This window comes from Populus trichocarpa, chromosome 15 (assembly GCF_000002775.5).
Source record: "Populus trichocarpa isolate Nisqually-1 chromosome 15, P.trichocarpa_v4.1, whole genome shotgun sequence".
NCBI lineage: Eukaryota > Viridiplantae > Streptophyta > Magnoliopsida > Malpighiales > Salicaceae > Populus > Populus trichocarpa.
In genome coordinates, this window is record NC_037299.2 from 2,131,879 (window position 1) to 2,153,642 (window position 21,764).

Below are 21,764 nucleotides of genomic sequence, written 5' to 3' on the forward strand. Positions count from 1 at the left end.
CTTTTTTCTGAAACTATTTTTTATTTAATTATGTAATACAAAAAAATAAAAGATTGTAGTAAAAGAATTTAATAAATAAAACTTTTTTTTTATTATGATGGGTTGTACAAAAAAAAATGTTTGCTCAAGAAATAAGGGTGAATGGTAAATACTTCAAGTGTCAAAAATAAAAAATAATAATTTTTTTCAAAAAAAGTTTAAGAAAAAAAAAGACAGTAAAAAAAAAATATAAGAACAAGAAAAATGATGATAAATATAGCAAGTGTAAAGTCATAAATGTTACTAAATGTAGAGAAAAAATAAAATAATATTTTTTTAAAATAAAAAATATAAATTTACCATCGTTACAGTACCGATATAGTAAAAAAAAATTATAATTTTATGGTTGCTATGATAAAAAATTAAAAAGATTATTTTTTTATAGTATTCTATCAACTCTTTTTAATATATTATATAATTTATTTGTTTATATATTAATTATTAACAATACTCTAAAAGGCGTGGGGAAAGCACTGTAGCTTCCCCACGCCTTTTATTTTCATTCACTTATTATTATAATAATAATATAATAATAATAATTATTATCATATAATAATTATTATATTATATTATAATTATAAACTGCTCTTTTTTTTGTTTTTATTTATTTTTCGTTCTTTTTCCTTTTTTTATGCCATTTGGCTTTTTTTTTCTTTTTTCTTTGTGTTTTTTTATTTTAATGAATTTTTTTTGTTTAATTTAGTTTATTAATTTTAAATTTTATTTTATTTAGTTATTTATGATACGAATCTCGAGTTTAACGGGTTAACCTGGATTGACAAGTTAACCCGAAATTTTTTTTTTCTCTTTTTAATTAATTTTTTTGTTTAGTTTAGTTTGTTAATGTTAAATTTTTTTCTATTTAATTATTAGACTTTCATGACACGTCTCCCGGACTTGACAAGTTAACTCAGTTAATTCTGGGTTAACCCGTAAATTTTTTTTTCTATTTAGTCATCAAACTTTCATGACGCGAATCTCAGGTTTGACAAGTTAACCTGGTTTGAAGGGTTAACCCAGTTAATTCAGATTTTTTCTTTTTCTTCATTAGTTTTTTCTTCATGTTGGTTTTTTTCTTTGTTATTTTCTTTTTAATTAATCTATTTAATTATCACACTTTTATGACACGACCTTGCAGTCAAACCCACATCCAAGGCTCTTGAGTCCGCTGTTGCAACTAGACTCAATTAAACTTGAGTCATGTAAGTTTAATATTATTATTAATATTATAAATATTACTCTTGGGTCAAACGTTGCAGCTAGACCAAAGACTCTTGGGTATATCTTTGCTGAAAGACCTAACACTCTTAGATCTTAGCATTTTTGATGTTTTTTATGCAAGGAAAAAAAATAACCCGTGGCTTATGTCTTTGTTTTTTTTTCCTTTTCTTTTTTAAGCCTTTTACTGTGGAGTCCACAGCGAAAAAGCTGATGCCTTTAGTTTTTTTTGTCCTTTTGAATTATTTTTTTAATTTAGTTTATTAATATTAAATTTTTTCTGTTTAATTATCAGACTTTCATGACATGAATCTCAGGTTTGACGGGTTAACCCAGTTGATTCAGATTTTTTTTCTTTTTCTTCATTAGTTTTTTTTTCCCCGTAGGTTTTTTTTCTCTTTGCTTTGTCCTTTTTAATTAATCTTTTTTTTACTTATATATAATAATAATAATAATAATAATAATAATAATTACAGTGAAATGCTGAGCTGTTTTTTTTTTTGTTTTTTCTTGTCAATACTCTAAAAGTCGTGGAAAAGTACTACAACTTTCCCACAACTTTCCACGTCTTTTAACTTTCCCCATTATTATATTATATTATATTATTATTGTTATTATTATATTATAACATATCCTAAAAAGTATTGTAGTTGTCTTTTGTTTTTGTTTTTTTTGTTATTTTTTTTCTAATGAATTTTTTTTTAATTTAGTTTGTTAATGTTAAATTTTTTTTATTTAGTTATCAAACTTTCATGATACGGATCCCGGGTTTGATGGGTTAACCTGATTTGACGAGTTAACCCAAAATTGTTTTTCTTTTTAATTAATTTTTTTCATTTAGTTTAGTTTGTTAATGTTAAATTTCTTTCTATTTAATTATCAGATTTTTATGACACGTATCTCGGGTTTGACGGGTTAACCCAGTTAATTATGGGTAAACCCGTCAAATTTTTTTTCTATTTAGTTATCAAACTTTCATGACGCGGATCTCAGGTTTGACGGGTTAACCTGGTTTGAAGGGTTAACCCAGTTAATTCAGATTTTTTTCTTTTTCTTCATTAGTTTTTTTCTTCCTATTGGTTTTTTTTCTTTGGTTTTTTTTTAATTAATCTATTTAATTATCACACTTTTATGGCACAACCTTATAGCCAGACCCATATCCAATGCTCTTGGGTCCGATGTTGCAGCCAGACTCACTTAAACTTAAGTCATGTAAGTTTAATATTATTATTGATATTATAAATATTACTCTTGGGTTAAGCGTTGCAGCTAAACCCAAAATTTTTGGGTATGACTTTGCAGAAAGATCTAAAACTTTTAAATCTTAATTTTTTTTTAATTTTTTATGTTAAAAAAATTAACCCGTGACATCGCGTGTTATGTAACTAGGATATATATATATATAATGTGCTCGTTAAAAATGAGAGAGAGAGAGATTTGTTTTTCTTTCTTTAATGGGTGATCTAGAAAACCGTTGCTTTTGTTAAAGTTTTTGAGGCTTTTTGTGCAATTTTGTCCTCTTTCTATAAATCTAGTGTACCCAGATATAAAGTAGAGAAGCAAAATACTAGCAAGGACTTGTATGAATTAAGATTAATAGAAAGAGGACAAAATTGCACAAGCCTCAAAAACTTTAACAAAATCAACGGTTCTCTAGATCACCCCCTTAAAGAAAGAAAAACAAATCTCTCTCTAATTTTTATCGAGCAAATTATTTTTCATTTTTGAAATTGACAAAAATCTAAGTCCATAATCTCTCCACCCCTTCAATAAATAAGTAAATAACTAAAAAAACCCTCACAATTCAAGCATTTTTATCATCATCTCCAATGTAGAAGCCTTTTTTCATGATTTAACAAAAAAAAAAGAAAAATGGCAGTGTCGAATTTGAATCTGACGCCGACCATTCTTTCATCTTCTTCGTGTCGTTGCTGTTATTGTCATTTTAACCAGAAAAGTGATTGCTCTCTTCTTTGTTTAGGTTTTGTTAGAAAAACAATTTCTGTTTCTAGGGTTTTGAGGAAGCCTGATTTTGAATCTAGCAACAAGTTGATTTTCAATGCCACTACTGATACTCGCATCGTTCACAATGTCGCCGCTACGACGAAGGCCACATCCACCGCCACTGTTGAAATCCCCGTCACTTGTTATCAGGTTACATAAACACACTAACACTCTCTCTTTATATATAGCAGAGATTTCATACACTAGATATTGAAAATAGCTGAGAAATCATGGTCTTAATAACAATCCAATATTAAATTAGCAGAAGTTATATTAATCAATTTATTGACTTGTTAATCCGAGAACGACACGGTATTAAATTTTGGGTTTAGTGAGCTCTTAGATCTTGAAAATAACAGAAATGAGAAAGAAGACGGCGTATTAAGTTAGTTGATTTCAGTCTTTCTCTGTAGCGGTTGTTTTGGTGTGTATATATCAAGCAGGAAAGTTTGCACTGTCTGCTTAGTGGTGTAAATAATGTTTGTCTTTGAAGTATTTCTGCCTTCTTTTTCTTAGTAGAAAAGGTGTATAGCAATGCTTGTGAACATGGGTACAAGAGATGTTTTAGAATTAAGTTTTCGAGTAAATTATAAAGCTGACATTTTAGATGTTTATTTGTGTGTTTTGGAGTGGAGGTTCTTGCTCTTTGCTAGATGGATATTTAGTCAAGATACTTGTATACTTGTTGTGCTGATAAGTACAGAGAATAACATATGTTCGCTACTACCCATATTGATTGAATGCGGTGTAATTACCGACTTGATAAATTTTCCTGCTTTTCCCACCATTTTTCTAACTTTTATTCAAGAATTTTACATTTGCATATCAATAATAGATTTTTTTAGCCCCATTTCTAGGGTCTAGAGTGTGTTTCCCTCTTCTCCTTGGGCATTTTCTTCAATGCCCTGTTTCAGCTTTTACCTAGTTGATTTGGTTCCTAGTTTCTTTTTTTAGTTATTCACGTTCTGCAGTTGAATAATTTTGCAGCTTGTTGGTGTTCCTGATAAAGCAGAGAAAGATGAGATTGTTAGGTCAGTGATGCAATTGAAAAATGCTGAAGTAGAAGAGGGTTATACCATGGATGCTGTTATGTCTCGGCAGGTGGAGACTCAAGATTGAAACTTGTAGTTTTTCTGACTTGCAAAAAAATGTTATGACATGGAAAGACAATTTTGGATTTTGTATTATCTTATGCTGTTTTGATCCCAGGATCTTCTAATGGATGTAAGGGATAAGCTTCTTTTTGAACCAGAATATGCTGGGAATGTGAGGGACAAGATCCCTCCTAAATCCTCTCTACGTATTCCATTGGCTTGGTTGCCTGGTGCTCTTTGCTTACTTCAAGAGGTATGAGTCAGTAATGTCTTACTTAAATCCTTTCTAGTAATTATTCCAGATTCCATGAGCTTGTAGTTCTTATTGCCATTTTTCATACACTTTCCATTCACTAATAGTTGCACTTGTTTCTCTTCATCATTTTCTGCTGCATGTTATCATCCTTTGAACAATCTTGTTATTGAACGATTGGTGTCTTTTTGTTGGCAGTGGTTGAATGTGGAAGATTTTCTAGCAGAAGGATTTGGTCTTAAGCTAACATTGTGGGATCTTCATTTCTCTGATACAGGTTGGAGAAGAGAAGTTGGTGCTGGATATTGGCCAAGCAGCGCTCCAGCATCCAGATGCCAAGCCATATGTTCACGATGTGCTTCTATCCATGGCATTGGCCGAGGTAAGGAAATCAATGAGGGGGTCAAATTAGAGTAATTTTGTAGTAGCAGGCTTGTTATGCCCCCTTTTCTTATCATGCACTTTTCTTGAAGTGTGCAATTGCAAAGATTGGTTTTGAGAGGAACAAAGTGTCATTTGGATTTGAAGCTCTTGCTCGTGCTCAGTGTCTTCTGAGGAGTAAAATCTCACTTGGCAAGATGGCATTACTATCTCAGGTAATTGTGATTCAGTTGCTCTTGCCCCCCCCTGCCATTTAAGGATCTATATGATGATTTTTTTATCATTTCTGCTTAATATGGTACCTCCTATTGCTTGTGCTTGCAATTAAGTCAATCTGAATTTTCTCATTCTTCATGAAGCAGAGCAAATAAATATTTACACGTGAATAGAAGTTTTAGAAGGACACGTTATCAACACATGATGGTGCTTGAAATTTTACAAAGTGCATCAGACACAATTTTTATTTCCCACATTTCTCATGTTCTGTATGTTTCCATATACACTGTCTGATGTAAACTTGTTGCATTTTGTTTTTAGATAGAAGAATCCCTGGAGGAGCTTGCACCTGCTTGCACATTGGAATTATTAGGCACGCCTCACTCTCCTGAAAATGCAGAACGGAGACGAGGAGCAATTGCAGCCTTGCGTGAATTGCTCAGGCAGGGCCTTGATTTGGAAACATCATGCAGAGTCCAAGACTGGCCATGTTTTCTGAGCCAAGCACTTAACAGACTCATGGCTACAGAAATAGTTGATCTTCTTCCTTGGGATGATTTAGTCCTCATTCGCAAGAATAAGAAATCACTTGAGTCACAGAATCAAAGGGTTGTGATCGATTTCAATTGTTTTTACGTGGTGCTTTTAGCTCATATTGCTCTTGGTTTTTCTAGCAAGCAAACAGAATTGGTATAAATACTAAATTGCACCATTTATTGTGGTCAAACAGCTGTGGGTTCTGTCTTGCTTATCTCGATTTTTCTGCTGTTTGCTAGATCAACAAAGCAAAAACTATATGTGAGTGTTTGATAGCATCGGAGAGTATTGATCTAAAATTTGAAGAAGCTTTCTGCTTGTTTCTGCTTGGACAGGTGTATTTTTGAGCTCCCATTTTTCTCAGATACAGTTCCATTAGCATGTTTGGATTGCATATCTTGGTTTTTACTGGTCAATTTATATCCATACTCCTTTTTTGATCCCCAGTCCAATGCCTTTCTCTCTGGCACTTCTTTTTTTAACTCTTTGGGAACTTTTCATCTTTGATTTTCAGGGCAATCAAGACCAGGCAGTTGAAAAGCTTCAGCAGCTACAATCAATTTCAAATCCTGCTGCACAGAATTTAGTCCCAGGAAAGGAGATAAAAGATGTCTCTGGTGTAAAACCATCATTGGTATGCCTTTTTATTCTGGCCTTGTGAGTTGAACATCACCACATGCATGCATCTGAAAAAACAAGTGGAGAGCACGGTTAGGAAGGCTCCAAGTGAAGTATAGACTTAGGCGTCGTCATATTTTTACTGCTATGGGCCTTACTTATTTCAAATCAATTTATTGGATGTTAAGATGGTATGGTATTTTTTACCATCTGTATTTGCTCATGCTCTGGTTGCTCAATGATAGAGCGGAGAAGAGGGCTTTTGAGTCCCTCATTCACAATGGCCTTCCTGTTCTATATGGGATATTGAGCACCTCCAACCTATTGCATATGCTTTAACACGGTATCACAGCTTGCCTATTATGTTCTGCTTTTTTTTTATTATTATTATTGTTGTTGCCCTACATGCTGCTCTTTTAAATAACCACCATCTTCTAATTTATTTTATTCATGTTGTTTACATTCAGGAAATTTCTCAATGACCTGATATTGGGCACGTATGAGATTTCTTGTATCCTCATGTAGTGCCCCTCTCCATGTAACAATGTTGAAGCTTTTAGGTTGGATGTTCTTATATGATATTAGACACACTTTGGTTGTGCTTCAGCCTCTACAATATATGCCTGTTGTCTTTTTGTTATTTTGGCTGCTTAGCGGCCAATTAAGTCTGTTCGTGTTGCACTTATGCATGGGAGGGGGTATTAGAGGACAAGTTACATGGGGTGAGGAAGGGACCTTAATGTTAGCTCCTGAGTTAATGAGCCTCTTCCAGTAGCCTATACTTTTATTTTGGATGCTGTACAATTTAGTTGCTAATGTTTCATCTTGAAGTTACTTGTTCTAGTAAAAGTTTCTTTCACTATGATTGAACTAGATACGTGCAAGCTCACTTTCAATATCCACACAATCTTGTTGAATAGATCCTGCTTGATTTTTCTTCCACTAACGGTCGTTTCCAAACTAGAATGAGTATTGATGAATAAATTCAGGGAGAGTACAGTGTCAAGCAAAGTTGATATATTAAAGTCCCTATTAGTGGGCCATGTTATCCTTTTTATGTTTATCTTCATTATAGAAAATCCCACTATTGAAGACATTTCTCTTGTATGTTCATTCCCTTTGTGGTCTTTCCCCTTCATGGTTTCAGGGCAAGTGACATGATTTATTAAGTTCATGCACTAGACGATTCTTAAGTGTTGATACTTTCTCATGTCAGAATGCCTGCTGAACTTTGCCAGGAAACATGGCTGAAGGATTCTGTGCTTCTTGTCTTTTCGGATACTAGAGACTGCTCTCCTTCTTTGGTGAGAATCATATCTATGAACCATAAAAAGAATGATAATCTCTAGCATTAGCAGGAACTTCTGTTACAAATGTACGTTTCTACAGGTGAATTTTTTTGGTGGTGAAAAGAGAGTTATTGGAAGCAAGAAAAGTAGAGTACCTGCACAAGCCACTCCTACTATGTCCCATCGACCACTGTCTGATATTGCTATGAAACGAATGGATTCTGGGGAATCACGTCGATATATGAACTCTTCCCAACATTTCAGGTCTGCTGTAAAGCAGTTGTCTCCAACTGATTTGCAAAGCTCATTGATCTTGACCGAGAATGGCAGTGGAAGCAACAGTAATGAGCCATCAGTTCAATTGAAGAGAGAGATTGGTGCTCACAATAGAAGAACTTGGGAAAGTTGGTTACAACATGCAGATGTAGTTAGAAAGATAAGTTTTGTTGCGGTATTGGGGTGCATTGTGTTTATTACTTTTAAAATGTCAGGCATGGGTTTAAGAAGGATAAGAGTTGCATCTAATCTGATGTCTGATAGAACTAGTATTGGCACAAGTTCCCTTGCCTGGAAAACAGATTCTTTTCTTGATCGCAATGTTCACCCTGTTTATATTAGAGGAAGCGGTATTACTGGAAGAATGAGAAAGCTGTTGTCCATGCTTAAAATGCAGTATGGAAACCAGCTCGATACTAAAAAATTGCAAAGTTCAAGGCTTGCTGCTAGTATATCACCTTCTATGGAAACTGTATCTAGGAAGCAAATGCCTGTGGAAGAAGCTGAAGCTCTTGTTAATCATTGGCAGGCAATTAAAGCTGAAGCTCTGGGTCCTTGGTACCAAGTTCACAGCCTCTCTGAAGTCCTTGACGAGTCCATGCTTGCCCAGGTAAAATATATTTTTTGTGATAAGATATTCAACCATTGAGCTGCCAATCTAATGATATTGTAAAGTTGAACAAGTGACTTTGAAGATGCAATGAATTTTTTGGGTCATCGGATTGCAGTAAGTTACCCAATCATAAATGACAATTTAAATCATGAAAATATAATTCACTTGTTCTATAGGAGTCTAATTAGTCCACTTATACACTATTGTGGTGGATTGTGATATGGATATTCTATTACATTCTTGTGGTCCAAATCACATATTTCAAATTTGGTTTGAACATTAATTCCAGTGCAGAATGAAAACTATTGAAATTTAGTCATTGTTCTTGGATATAATTTCTTTTTTTTTAGGATTCTGGGGATATCATTTGCAAAACAGTTTATTGATGAGTTTGAGAAAATTTAATTTGGATTTAATGAATTAGGCCACTAATAACTTTTCTTAGTTCAAATGACATTTTTACAGCCCCTGTATATTTTTAGGTGCGTGAATGGATGGAAATACATTTTAACAACAAATACAAATTATCAAATTCTGTTCCTTTCTAAAGATTTAAAGTGTTGTGATTGCTTGCTTTGTTGCATTTTTTATTTACAGTGGCAAGATTTAGCTGAAGCAGCGAAAGCACAGTCTTGTTATTGGAGATTTGTTTTGCTGCAACTGTCCATTCTGCGAGCTGACATTTTCTCAGATGGATATGGCTTGGAGATTGCTGAAATTGAAGTTCTCCTTGAGGAAGCAGCAGAGCTTGTTGATGAATCTCAGCAGAAAAACCCAAACTATTACAGGTCAGTATATCCAGATTTTTTCTTGTTACTATATTATTTGTTTCATCGAACCTTGTCCCACATCAGCTGTGAAGTACTTATGAATCACAACTTCGATGAATTGACTTTCTCATAAAAAAATAACAACAAAAAAAAAAAAAATAGTGAAGAGCATGTAAAAACCTGAATCCAGAAGCGTATTGTTCTGATAATTTCTGTTTTATACATGTGTCTCTGATGTATTGCAGCACCTATAAAACCCTTTATGTTCTAAAAAGGCAAGATGATGGTTCATGGAGGTTCTGCGAAAGTGATATTCAAACATCATCTTGATATCTAGTCAGGTTGTGGAAAGCGTGAGTTGACAATAATTTACCAGTGTCCTAACCTATTTTCTCCATCATCTACCTTTAACTCGTGGAGGATGTCTGCAAAATTGTAAATGAATAGGGTGGCAATAACATTTTCAATAGAGTGCGACATACAGCATTGGGAGTGGAATAGTTGTACCGCATGCTTTGATAGGAAATTAAATTAATTTTTTTACATAGTTCCATTTTTCCAACATAGTAGAGCTCCGGCGGTATCCATAACCTCCTTGAGAAATTACTTTCAAAATTTTACTGTCGCAGATTTGCAATGTTTGATCAGGAATTAGATTGTGATCTGATTATATGATGTAATGGGAGATGGTGATCTCAAGAAATGGCAGAAGTTTGGAATGGAATTTCTTGCAATATTTAGCTGCATTAATGCTGTAAGCATGCAGAAAATTAGGTGCATGTTTGAAGGTTCTTTTTTCAATGTGTTTTTTATTTGGAATGTATTAAATTTTTTTTTATTTTTTTTAAATTTATTTTTCACATCAATCTAAAAATAAAAAATTCAAAATTTAAAGTTAAAAAAAATCAAAAATTTTCAAAATCTTAGGCCATCCGCAATCAGAAACACCTTTAAAGTTGGTGTTTCTAAAAAAAAATTAATTATTTTTGTTTAAAATTATATTTTTTTTTGTATGTTTTTGAAGTGTTTTTAATGTGTTGATATTAAAAATATTTTTAAAAATAAAATATATTATCTTGTTATATTTATAAGAAAAAAAATATTTTAAAAAACAATTATTTTCACACAGTCAAATCCTCTCCAAAGCAGCCGGCTGGTTTCTATTTGTGTAGTCTAATTACTTTCTTTAGCACAATCTATGTTTTTTAATAGCTTTAATTTTGTAAATAATACTAGATATATAATTAACTGCTTATGCATGGAGCCTAGAAATCCCTGTACTGATTGATCAGGGCATAAAGACACAACTGTTAGTATAGAGAATAATGGCAATCTGATTGAAAAATTCCTTCTTTTTCTCCAAAATCAATAACGAGTTTCATCGGTGGGTTGCACTATTTCAATAGTATGATTTTAGGGATAATGCCTTTAGAAAAGATTTTTTAAATAAAAGGAAGCGTTTCACTAATTATATTTGGACTCAATTATTATTTTACCATTGTTTTTCTAATGAAATAATTAGTTAAACCGTTTATTTTAAAAAACCTAATATTAATACCCATGTTGTATATTTGATTATAACTTGTTGCTTGGTGTTGGTTTTCATTATAATTAAATTACTTGTCTAAAATGTGCTTCATTTGCAATTAAGATTTTTAATTTTACTTACTAGGTAGAAGATTTATATGCAAGATTAAACTGGCATTTGAAAAGGGTAATTTAGGGATTTTAAAGGGTTGAAAGCATTTTGACATGTTGAGAAAGTTGAGCTGGAAGAGCTCTTTAACTAAAAAGCTGCTACAACTAGTCATGTTCTAGATTTATTTTTTAGAAATCACCGGTTCGAGTTTTATAAATTTTAGGATCATTGAAGACTTATATAATTATTAATTTCAGGACTCATGAAAAAAAAAAACCAACAAAAAGATAAAATTGATAGTCATGGCGAAAGAAAGCTTCTTCTTCATGATAAAAGTGTAGTTATTCTATCTTCTTTTGTCAAGAGGATTTTGTAATATAAAATGCTAAAGCAAATTTGGTGTGAGAAAGTAGAAAAAGCGAGGGAAAAAAAAATTATCCATAGGTTGTATGGTCTATAAAACCAGCAACATAATTTGCATTTACATCTTAAATCTATGAAAACTTCAAGTTCTTAACTCTTATATAGTCAAATATTTCTTTCCAGTAATATTGTGAATTGTTTAATTATATAAAGCTGCAAACTAAGACTTCATTTGGGAACGCGGTGCAAACCGCGTTCCTAAAAAATTTAATTTGTTTTTACTAAAATTTAATTTATTTTTGTGTTTTGAATCGTTTCGTTACGCTGATCTAAAAAATAATTTTTTTAAAAAAATATATATATTATTTTGATGCATTTAAATACGAAAAACACTTTAAAAAACAACCACAACTACACTCTCAAACAGCTCTAAATCTTCAAGGTAGCATAGGTGGCAAATGGTTAGTAATTTTGCTTTCCCTATTAGAATCCAAGTAAAGTTTGCTAGAACATGTTTTCCTATTGATGGATATTACCTCACCTAACAAAGCTGAGACATTCAGTTTGTTTAAGTAAGCCAAAATTTAGGGTTCTACAAATAATTTGGAGACACGGTTCATTCAGAGATCATAAACAATAAAAAATTATGCATTTTTTCCTTAATTTTATAAACATGTTAACGTTAATAATGAATAAAATGTGATTTTTTGCCATAGTTTAGTTATTGGGCGTATCAACCATATTATACCAAAAAAAAAAAAAAACCTTGTCCTCATCATTACTATTCAAACCATGTAAGCTTGCAAGAATATAAAAATTCTTGCAAAATATCAAAATATTTTCATGTAAACACACAGAACAAGGAATTCTATCTCATGTTAGCTTGCAAGAAAAAAAAAGGGTTAAAATTAAACAATTAAAATCTCTCTAAAAACACCTCGTATTTGCATTAAATTAACCATGCACTAACTATTAAAATGGAATAAAATCCTAGACAATTATTTCTTGTGTGTGTGGTTTAACGATAAGGGTATTTTTGAAGTAGTTTGGATTTTACGTGTTTTATAAAAATACGAGATGACATGCCCGCGTGCTGCCGCGGGCTTATAAAACAAATGTATTTGATAGTGTTATAATTGTGAACCAGCGCTAGATAAGTAATAGAAATTAAAGGTATGATGGAGCAAATATTTCATGACGAAAAAAAAAGTTGTATTGGTGATCCAAAACTTAGAGACTGAACAAAATGATTTGTAGTAATTTACAGTGTTTTGTGAGGAAAGATACAGTGCTTTCACCACGTGATTTAGCTTTTCAGTTAATAAAAAAAATAAAATTATAAAGCTAAATTATCTACCAACTTAATATTAAAAAAAAACTAACGAAGATAATTTTGGAAGGAAAAAAACCCATGAGAAAAAACGTTGTAGCAATTGACAATGTTTTGTGAGGGAAACTATAACGTTTTTCCCAATAAAATAAAATAAAAAACCATTTAGAGAAATATTGTAGCAATCCACAGTGTTTTGTGAGAAAAACTACAACGCTTTCCTTATATGATTTAGTTTTATTGTAATTATAATTCTTAACCAACTCAATATTAAAAAAAAAAATCGACAAAGATAATTTTGGAAAAAATCATTAAAAAATCACACGGAAAAATACTGCAACAATTCACAGTGTTTTAAAGAAAAAAATTATAAAGCTAAATTCTTAATCAGCTCAATATTAAAAAAAAAATTCAACAAAGATAATTTTAGAAAAAAAAAAAAACACCAAAAAAAGGAAAAACAAATCATGTTGGAAACACTGTAGCAATTCACAGTGTTTTGTGATGAAAGCTACAGTGCTTCCCCACATGATTTAACCTTATTTGTAATGACTTGTAATTGTAATTCACAAACAACTTAGTATTAAAAAAATAAAATTAAAAAGGATAATTTGAAAAAAATTATAAAAAAAACCATGTGGGAAAAAACACTGTAGCAATGAACAATAATTTTCAAAAAACATTACAGTGCTTTCCTCACATATTGTAACTGTAATTTTTAACCAGCTCAATATTAAAAAATAAAATAAAAAAAAGATAATTTTGGAGAAAAAAAACCATGCGGAGAAACACTGTAGCAATCAACAATGTTTTAAAGAAAAAAAAATACAAAACCAAATTCTCAATCAGCTCAATATTAAAAAAAATCGACAAATATAATTTTGAAAAATAAAAAAATAAAATAGAAAAACTAAGTGAAAAACATCACAGTAATCCACGGTATTTTAAAGAAAAAAAATTAAAAAGCAAAAATTTTAACCAGGTCAATATTTAAAAGGTAAAATCAACAAAAATAATTTTGGAAAAAAATAAATAAATAAAAAATAAAATAAGAAAGTTGAAAAAAAAAAGAAAAAAAAACCCGAAAAAAAAGGGAAAGTAAAAAAAAAAAAAACATTAGAAGAATCACTTGGATTATTGTTGTAATCCACGGTGAAATGTGTGGGGGGACAGTGATTCCCCACACCATTTAGAGTATGTTTTAATTTTTTAATTTAAAATATATTAAAATAATATATTTTTTAAATATTAGCATATTAAAATTATAAATTTTTTTTTATATATATGAAATTAATTATTAATTACATGATTATTTTTTTAACAGAGAAATAAAATAATTCTAAAAACAATAAAATAAGAGAAGCGGAACCAACTTTTCTTATTTGCTTTCCAACTTTCTTTCTACAGCAAAACCAACTTTCTTTCTTCAAGGAAAAAGTAACTAGATGGCTCGTCAAGCCGTCGCAAAACTACTCGGCTCGATCGCATCACGCAAGCCTTCCTCCATCAATTCTCTCCTCAACCTCTCGCCGACCTCGGCGGCTCAGACTCGCCATTATGCAGCGGCTCCACCACCACCTCCGGCGGTTTTCGTCGACAAAAACACTCGAGTGATTTGCCAAGGCATCACTGGCAAAAACGGCACTTTCCACACCGAACAAGCTATCGAATACGGCACTAAAATGGTATAACAAATTTTATTTTTGTTAATTTTTATGTTTCCTAAAAAATTCAAAATTTGTTAGGGTGTGATTCTTAAAGTGCGGTTTGTTTGATTGTTCGCTGAAGTAGGTAGGAGGTGTGACGCCGAAGAAGGGAGGGACGGAGCACTTAGGGCTTCCAGTTTTCAACACAGTGGCGGAAGCAAAGGCTGAAACGAAGGCTAATGCTTCGGTTATCTATGTTCCCCCGCCATTTGCTGCCGCAGCGATTATGGAGGCAATGGAAGCTGAGTTGAATCTTGTTGTGTGCATTACTGAAGGAATCCCTCAACATGATATGGTAAAATTTATTATTCTTTTTTTTTAAATGTTGTCTATTTTTAAAATTGATTGAATTTGGAAGTGAAATTGCATTATGTTCAGTGGTATGATATTATTTGTCATTTGGAAATTTGATATTTTGGTATTGTTGGTTTATTAGTGGTTTCCTGATGAATTAAATTTTGGTAAATATACTGCCTTGTGGTTGGAGTTCCGATCGATATGTAGTTGATTACTGGCTGGCTCGGTTATTATGTTTGCTTTGTTTTTTCTTTGTTCTTCTGAAAGTGATTTTGAGATGATGTTTATTAATTTCAGGTACGTGTGAAGGCTGCTCTGAACAGGCAAACTAAAACTCGGTTGATTGGGCCAAACTGTCCTGGAATTATTAAACCGGGAGAATGTAAAATAGGTATAATGCCTGCCTACATCCATAAACCTGGTCGTATTGGAATAGTTTCTCGATCCGGAACTTTGACCTATGAAGCGGTAAGGCCTGATTTGATCTGCTGATAATGTGTTGATAAGATGCTATTGAATTGATTGTTTGAAGAGCAAGGCCTAATTTTACTGTTAAAAAAGGTCTCTCTCTCTGTGTTCCCCAGGTAAGCTTTGAAATACACAAATTGCTTCCTTGAATATGCAAGGAAAAGTAGAGTTTTATATGTCCATCTGCTTCATGCTTTAATTGATATCATTGAGTGTTTTGTGACTTTAGCAGGAGGGTTTTTTTTGTTTTTTTTGTTTTTTTTTTTTTACATCTTAATTTATTTGTTTTCAGCCCTATTGGTACAATATTTTTTTTATTTACTTTTCAGGTTTTCCAAACAACTGCTGTTGGCCTTGGACAATCCACTTGTGTTGGTATAGGAGGAGATCCATTCAATGGAACAAACTTTGTTGATTGCATAGAGAAGTTTCTTGTTGATCCTCAAACAGAAGGTAAATTGCTCTCAGAAATATTTGCCTGCTTGTTTTAATTATTTGTTAAAAAAGAATGTCGCAGAATTTGTTGCTAGGAATTTTCACACATAAAGAAACATACACAAACTCATGTATGTTCAATGTTCATATCAACTTTGTCATTGGGTATGCTTTACTATTGATGGTTTAGAATTAGTTCTTTCAGAGCTGAAGATACATACATTCATCTCAGTATGCATTTTCTCTATCTCCCCTGTTTCTGTGAAGCTTTTTCTCATTACCCATGTCTCTAGGAGCTGTTTGTGTGAAGAGAGACCTGAAGCACATGGTCTGGATGTGTAACAATTTAGTCGTTGGTTAACCTTGCTGATGCACTACATGGATACTTGGAATTGTCCATGTTGTCAGTCTGTTTGTGGCTTCAAATTCTTACATACAGTATTAGGATAAAATTATGTGGTAGCTGTATTTTGCCTTTCGTTTTCTTAGAAGATTGAGTTATCTCATCATTGATAAATGAGTTTCTCCAAAACCACCTTTCATTTTACTTAATCTGGACTTTTTTTTGGATGGGGGTGGTTAATAAATATTTTCTTCACTTCTTTTTATTTTCTTCATTGTATTGCTCTGTTTTTCCTTTATTTCTGTTGATATCAATAGATGTTTCAGGAAGAATTGCAGTAGATATTGGACAAACAGGATACACACGTGAACTATAATTGCATTATGCATTTCAGGTATCATTCTTATAGGGGAGATAGGTGGAACTGCAGAAGAGGATGCTGCTGCATTAATAAAGGTAATGGCTGCCCATCTGTCAGTGGATTCGGTTTGAACTCAAAATTTTGTATATATAGTCAATTTCATAATTGTTTTACAGTAAATCCCGGTAAATTATGGGTTGTATATTTTTTTTAAGTATTGGTGGGAATATGGGATCTAATGGGGGCATGAAATGCAATGAGTTCTTCTATGTGGCTGACTTAAATTTAATATATAAATAAGCTTTCAGATTTACTATTCTGATTATGTCTATTGTCATTTATGCACTTTTAGTGGATGCTCTAAACTCAGATTCTTATGGGTGCTTAGACTTGAGTCTTCTGGTCTGTAATTTAATGGCTGCCGTTCTTATTTAAAGAAATGTTTTCTTTTTTATTACTACAGCAAAACCTCAGTTCTGTTAAGGGGGAGGAGAGACAAATCTCTTAGTGTTGTTTCGTTTTGAAAGAACCGAGGTAGAACAAATCTAATGGCCGAGATATTGTTTCAGTCCTCATTCTTTGTTTGATGATTTGATTGTCGCTTGTTTCTTTTTAGTTTGATTTCATTTGTATTTTTTAATTCAATTGGGTTGTTGATAATTTGTTTTAGAGAATGCTAGTGATTTGTGTAAGTAATCTTTAAATCAAGGTTATAATAGTTAACAATTCAGTTTCTGTTCAAATGTGCTTGTGTTGAATCTTTGAAGTTTTTGGCAGCTCTAATTTCACAAAACCTCATGGGGGGTTTGCTTCATTATCCGAAAAAAAATCTATTGAGGATATTGGATAAGTCAGCGTTTGATTAAAAATTGTAGGGTATTAAGATGTTATTTCTTTGTCTCTTGTTTCTCATGAGATTCTTGCTGCATTATTGCTCTCATTGCTGGAGCATTTCTTTGTTGTCTGTTTATATGTGATCAAATGAATCCATTCTAACAGGAAAGTGGAACTGAGAAGCCTGTTGTGGCCTTCATTGCTGGACTTACTGCACCACCAGGCCGTCGTATGGGACATGCTGGAGGTATATTGTTTTGGGTTGTGCACTTTATATAATTTTATGCTTTTTTGTGTGTGCATGCATGTGGATATGCACATTCATATAGATTGAAGTAGGAGCAGGGCTGCCTAAAATATCCAAGATAAATGGCTCATCTTGCTGGGGATGGAAGGACCATGTAAATTTTAAATGAAAGAAATTTTGCTGGAGGGTGGATGAGTGCTGAGTGGAATGTTAAGTGTTTAATTGTGTGTGGAATCATATTAGAAATACAGATTATTTGCATGAACACTTACAAATTGAGTGTGGGGTGAATGAAAAGTGGCCCTGGCAACTATATATCGATAGAAGGAAATCAGGATTTTGGCTTTGGGGTGGAGGGTGCTTGCACAGATGACTTTCAAGTAACTCAGAAATACTCTGCATGTTAATTATCTTTATAGTATCAAGCCTTTGTTTCGGTGAAGGTGGTCTGAAATCAGCCTTGAATCTACTAGTCAAGCATGTTTTTGTCCCCATACCTTCTGGGAGAAAATGTATCCCCAATGTCATCCACATCAACCCTAGAACCCAAGGCGATTATTCGCTGTAAGTTTTCAAGTTTCTGGGACTGCCCTACATGACTTGTGAGCGCGAAGTCCAGCTCAAACACCTCTTGATTATTACTATTGTATTTTGAACGAGTTAAATTTCCAGTATGGTGCATGAGCTCAACATTGTGCTTCTGAAATCACTGCTTCCTGGCTGTATGCTGCTAAGGTTTAGTAGCTGGAGAATATTTCTAGATTGCTTTTCTACTTGTTTTGAACCTGTGTGTCCTTGTATTGATTACCCTCACTATATGTGGTCGTGTTGCTGTAGAATTTAACAGTCCTTGAGAGCGGTTGCAATTTGGTATAGGAATCCCTGAAACGTCTTTAAGGTGTTAAAACATCTTCATGTTTGGTCTCTTTTTGTGCAGCTATTGTCTCAGGTGGAAAAGGGACTGCCCAAGACAAAATCAAGACCCTAAGGGAAGCTGGAGTTACTGTTGTAGAGTCCCCTGCAAAAATTGGTGTTGCAATGCTTGATGTTTTTAAGCAGAGGGGTCTCGCAAATTAATTTGGACAAGTTAAGTTTGCTGTCTACTTTTAAAGAAGTAAATGCTCTAATTAAATTCTTGATAATCAGGTGCAACCAAAAAAAGAAAAATCTTGATAGTTTCCTTTCTCTCAGCCAAACCCACGCAGGTTTATAATGAATAAAGGAAGATTTTTGTTCCTCCCTTTAATAAATATAATTGTATGTTATTACTTCTATAATTGAAGTTGATGTGCTCTGTTTTTTATTCATTTCCCTCTCCCATAGAAATCTGCAAAAGTTTTGCCTATTATTGGTTGACCTGGCTATTTTTTATTTTTTTTTGTCTAAATTCCAGTATCTAGAAATTTATCGAATCTCGACTAATCCGGTCAAGATTGGTCGAGTTGGGTTGTCTAGAGGTGCTGCATCCTTTTGCTTGCAAAGGCTAGCATAGAGATTTAGACCCAGATTTAACCAACAATGTACCACCCTATCTGTTTTGATTTACATCATCAATATTTTTTTCTAATTTTAATTTAGGTTTTTGGATTAGGATTTTTTTTTTATTAAGATCATATTCTTACTGTTGCTAAAAATGTTATTATTCCAAGCTCATCTATACAAATCTTGTACCCAATTCTTGTTAGATTCGAAAATTTGCAATTTAAAAAATAAAATAAAAAATTGTGTTCTTGACTTGAGCTTTAAAATAACTTTTTATCTTGAAATATTGTTTGCAAGATAAAAATATTGTTTAGGTGTTTTTTTAGAATAATTTGGTAGGGTAGAAAGACGGAAGGAGTTGTAAATCATACAATCATTCTTTCATTCACATAAACCTTATCCTTCTTGTGTAAATTACTAGGAATCTTGTTTTCATATAAACTTGCTCATCTATCATTAGCTGTGGAGCCAAGCCTTCATGCACCCTATACCATCATTACTTTCTTTCTAGCTTTTTACATGTTATTTGCATAGTTATCATTTTTTGATTAGGTAAGTACTTACTGCAAATTTAACATATACTTACATTATAATGTACAAGGATGGTTGTGAAACCTATGCCTTTCCATTTCCTGCTACTACTTCCTTCTCCTCAGAACACATGCTATTTATACTAGAATTAATCCATCCACATAGTAATCAATCATAATTCTTGAGAGATTTTGGAGAGTTGAGGTTTCTCATACTATTTCTACTATTTAATAGGTCTTTTCAGTGTTACATTCTTGTTTTTTTTTTTTTTTATCTTTGTAAATAGCAAAAACTCTTTCAATTTCCTCCAAAATCTCAATTAGAATGATTGATTTAGAACTTATTAAGAAACTCATTTAATACTACCTTGACAAATAAAAATCATTGCTCTATTAATGTTTCCAATTACTAATGCATGAATTTGATGCGAAAGAAGCTCATGCGAAATTGACATGACGGATAGCAGACAACTAAGCTAGTTAATTCCCAAAAACCCTCGAAATAAAAATCACGATTATTGCCGTTGGGAAATATTTAATGCAGTGTAATATATTAAAAAAAATTGCTTATGATTTTTTACAAAGTTATGATGTTATCTTGTTACGAGTCTGATATTATCACTCGAGTTACGAGTCTGACATGTTAATTCAGTTGACTCAAGGTTTTTTTGTTTAATTTTTAATTGGTATTTTTTTTAATTTTATCCTTTAATATTGAATTGATTATTAATTAGGCTTCATGATTGACTTGTTTTATATGAGGTTATCATGATCTTATGACTCTGGTCACATGTTTTGTGGGTTAACTCAAGTAGACTTATGTTGTTTTATTGTGTTATGTTTTTAGATTTTGTTTTTCATTTTCAACATTTAACAATGATTTATTGAAATTTCGACCTCATAATTTGTTTTTATTTACTTTTTATAGAGTTATCACAATCTCATGACGTTGATTATGAGTTTGGCAGATTAATATGATTTGATTCAGGTCATTTTTTTTGTTTATTTTTAATGAGGTTATCCCAATCTTATAACTCTTGGTCACGAGTTTAACAGGTTAACTCGTGTTAATTTTTTTTGTTATTTTTCTATTAATTTTTTTTTTCAATTCCATTCTTCAATATTGGGTTGATAAAAAATTGAGTTTCATAATTTGTTTTGATTTGCTTTATATTGGGTTATCATGGTCTCATGATTAGGGTCGTAAACTTGATAAGTTAACTCAGATTGATCTAATATATTGTTGTTTCAATATTATTTTTTAAAAAAGATGTTTTGAATTTTTATATGTTCTTACCGGTTGTCTGGATTGTATTTGGACCTATCAAGTTGATTAGGTCATATCGGTTCAATTTCCATATAATTTTTACTAGAAAAATAATAGCAATACCTGAATATTTGTTTTGTATATTAAAAAAAATTTAATTCCTCTGTAACATAACATATAACATAACATGAATAATCAATTTAGTAAATCTTTATGTTCAGATAGGGTTTTTCTTTTCTTTTCTTGGTTGCTTTCACGTTCTCTCCGAGAGAATAATAAAAACCTTAAAATAGTACTTTCCAAGTTCATCGAGTACTTCAAAATCTAATCCGAGATCATCAATCCATTGTTTGTCGAATTCAGCTCACTGTCTGGTATCGATCATTTTATGTTCAGCTCTTCTTGTATTCATGCAACTAGAATCTATAACTAAATCCAGAATAAGTAATTTAGAAGAAAACAGGATATTTTTAAGAAAATCCAGACATGTTAAGATTCATGGCCCTAGCATGGATCATCACTTTTTAGATCAAATTATTCAAGATGTTTTTATGTCAAGAATCCAACAATGAAGACTGAGTTAATTTTCTTCAATCTCCAATTCCGAGCTTGTTGTACACTTCAGCCTTTTATCATGGTTTTATTTCCATAATGCCTTTGGGACAATCATCAATAAATCTAATGCCACCTTAATTTTAAGAAGATTGTCTCATTTACTTTTTTTTTTTTTTTACCGTAGATATCCGAGTTAGTTTATGCACATTTCGATTAATTTTTTAAAGCTTTAAAGTTATCGACCATGTAAATCTTTAATAACCCTGAGATTTGTAACATTTAAATTAATAAGTTTTAGAAAGCAAATTCAAAATCTGATCAATTAAATTATACTTTTCAGAACTGATTATTTCATTTATCCAGCTTGTCTTACCCAAAGAATTCTCTCAGTAATTAACCGGGCTGGTCCTGCTCCAACACTTGGTCATGAGCTCAGGAGTGTTTCTTCAAGCAAAAATGGTTGTTTTTCAAAGAACAAACGTTTAACTAAATTAATTTCTTTTGAAAATTTACAATGAAAAGGCTAATCTGAAAATTTATTAGTTCCTTGCATCAGTTTTACAAGCACACATATGATAAAATTTAAAAACTATGAATTT

At 32.0% G+C, this 21,764-nt stretch overlaps 2 protein-coding genes and 1 non-coding gene across 4 annotated transcripts; all 3 read left to right on the forward strand.

Moving 5' to 3' along the window:
• The first annotated feature begins 2,889 nt into the window (after window positions 1-2,889).
• Window positions 2,890-10,032, forward strand: LOC18105630 (plastid division protein CDP1, chloroplastic-like). 2 transcript variants are annotated; one of them, XM_052447362.1, is made up of 12 exons: window positions 2,890-3,411; window positions 4,249-4,362; window positions 4,471-4,608; window positions 4,886-4,990; window positions 5,082-5,204; window positions 5,527-5,895; window positions 5,982-6,077; window positions 6,257-6,376; window positions 7,599-7,664; window positions 7,750-8,535; window positions 9,136-9,326; window positions 9,554-10,032. In XM_052447362.1, exons 1-12 carry the CDS (start codon window positions 3,130-3,132, stop codon window positions 9,636-9,638), a joined length of 2,475 nt encoding a protein of 824 aa, XP_052303322.1. In that variant the 5' UTR covers window positions 2,890-3,129; the 3' UTR covers window positions 9,639-10,032. The 2 variants fall into 2 exon arrangements, with proteins under 2 accessions (XP_052303322.1, XP_052303323.1); XM_052447363.1 differs by lacking the exon at window positions 2,890-3,411 and having other exon boundaries at window positions 4,246-4,385.
• Window positions 10,033-14,016: 3,984 nt separating this feature from the next.
• LOC7454042 (succinate--CoA ligase [ADP-forming] subunit alpha-2, mitochondrial) lies at window positions 14,017-18,638 on the forward strand. Its single transcript, XM_024586179.2, has 7 exons — window positions 14,017-14,325; window positions 14,432-14,641; window positions 14,941-15,111; window positions 15,441-15,564; window positions 16,284-16,345; window positions 17,250-17,331; window positions 18,269-18,638. Exons 1-7 carry the CDS (start codon window positions 14,086-14,088, stop codon window positions 18,406-18,408), a joined length of 1,029 nt encoding a protein of 342 aa, XP_024441947.1. The 5' UTR covers window positions 14,017-14,085; the 3' UTR covers window positions 18,409-18,638.
• On the forward strand, window positions 16,731-16,862 carry LOC112324401 (small nucleolar RNA snoR111). The gene has a single exon (XR_002978258.1). It is a non-coding gene; the product is annotated as a small nucleolar RNA snoR111 (small nucleolar RNA).
• Window positions 18,639-21,764: the final 3,126 nt, after the last annotated feature.

Excerpts from the sequence above, each read along its gene's own strand:
- LOC7454042 (XM_024586179.2), top strand. The coding sequence starts at position 14,086 with ATGGCTCGTCAAGCCGTCGCAAAACTACTCGGCTCGATCGCATCACGC. Across the intron at positions 14,642-14,940 it reads GAATCCCTCAACATGATATG|GTACGTGTGAAGGCTGCTCT; the intron begins GTAAAATTTATT and ends TATTAATTTCAG. Across the intron at positions 17,332-18,268 it reads TCGTATGGGACATGCTGGAG|CTATTGTCTCAGGTGGAAAA; the intron begins GTATATTGTTTT and ends CTTTTTGTGCAG.
- LOC18105630 (XM_052447362.1), top strand. The coding sequence starts at position 3,130 with ATGGCAGTGTCGAATTTGAATCTGACGCCGACCATTCTTTCATCTTCT. Across the intron at positions 3,412-4,248 it reads TCCCCGTCACTTGTTATCAG|CTTGTTGGTGTTCCTGATAA; the intron begins GTTACATAAACA and ends ATAATTTTGCAG. Across the intron at positions 7,665-7,749 it reads GAGACTGCTCTCCTTCTTTG|GTGAATTTTTTTGGTGGTGA; the intron begins GTGAGAATCATA and ends ACGTTTCTACAG.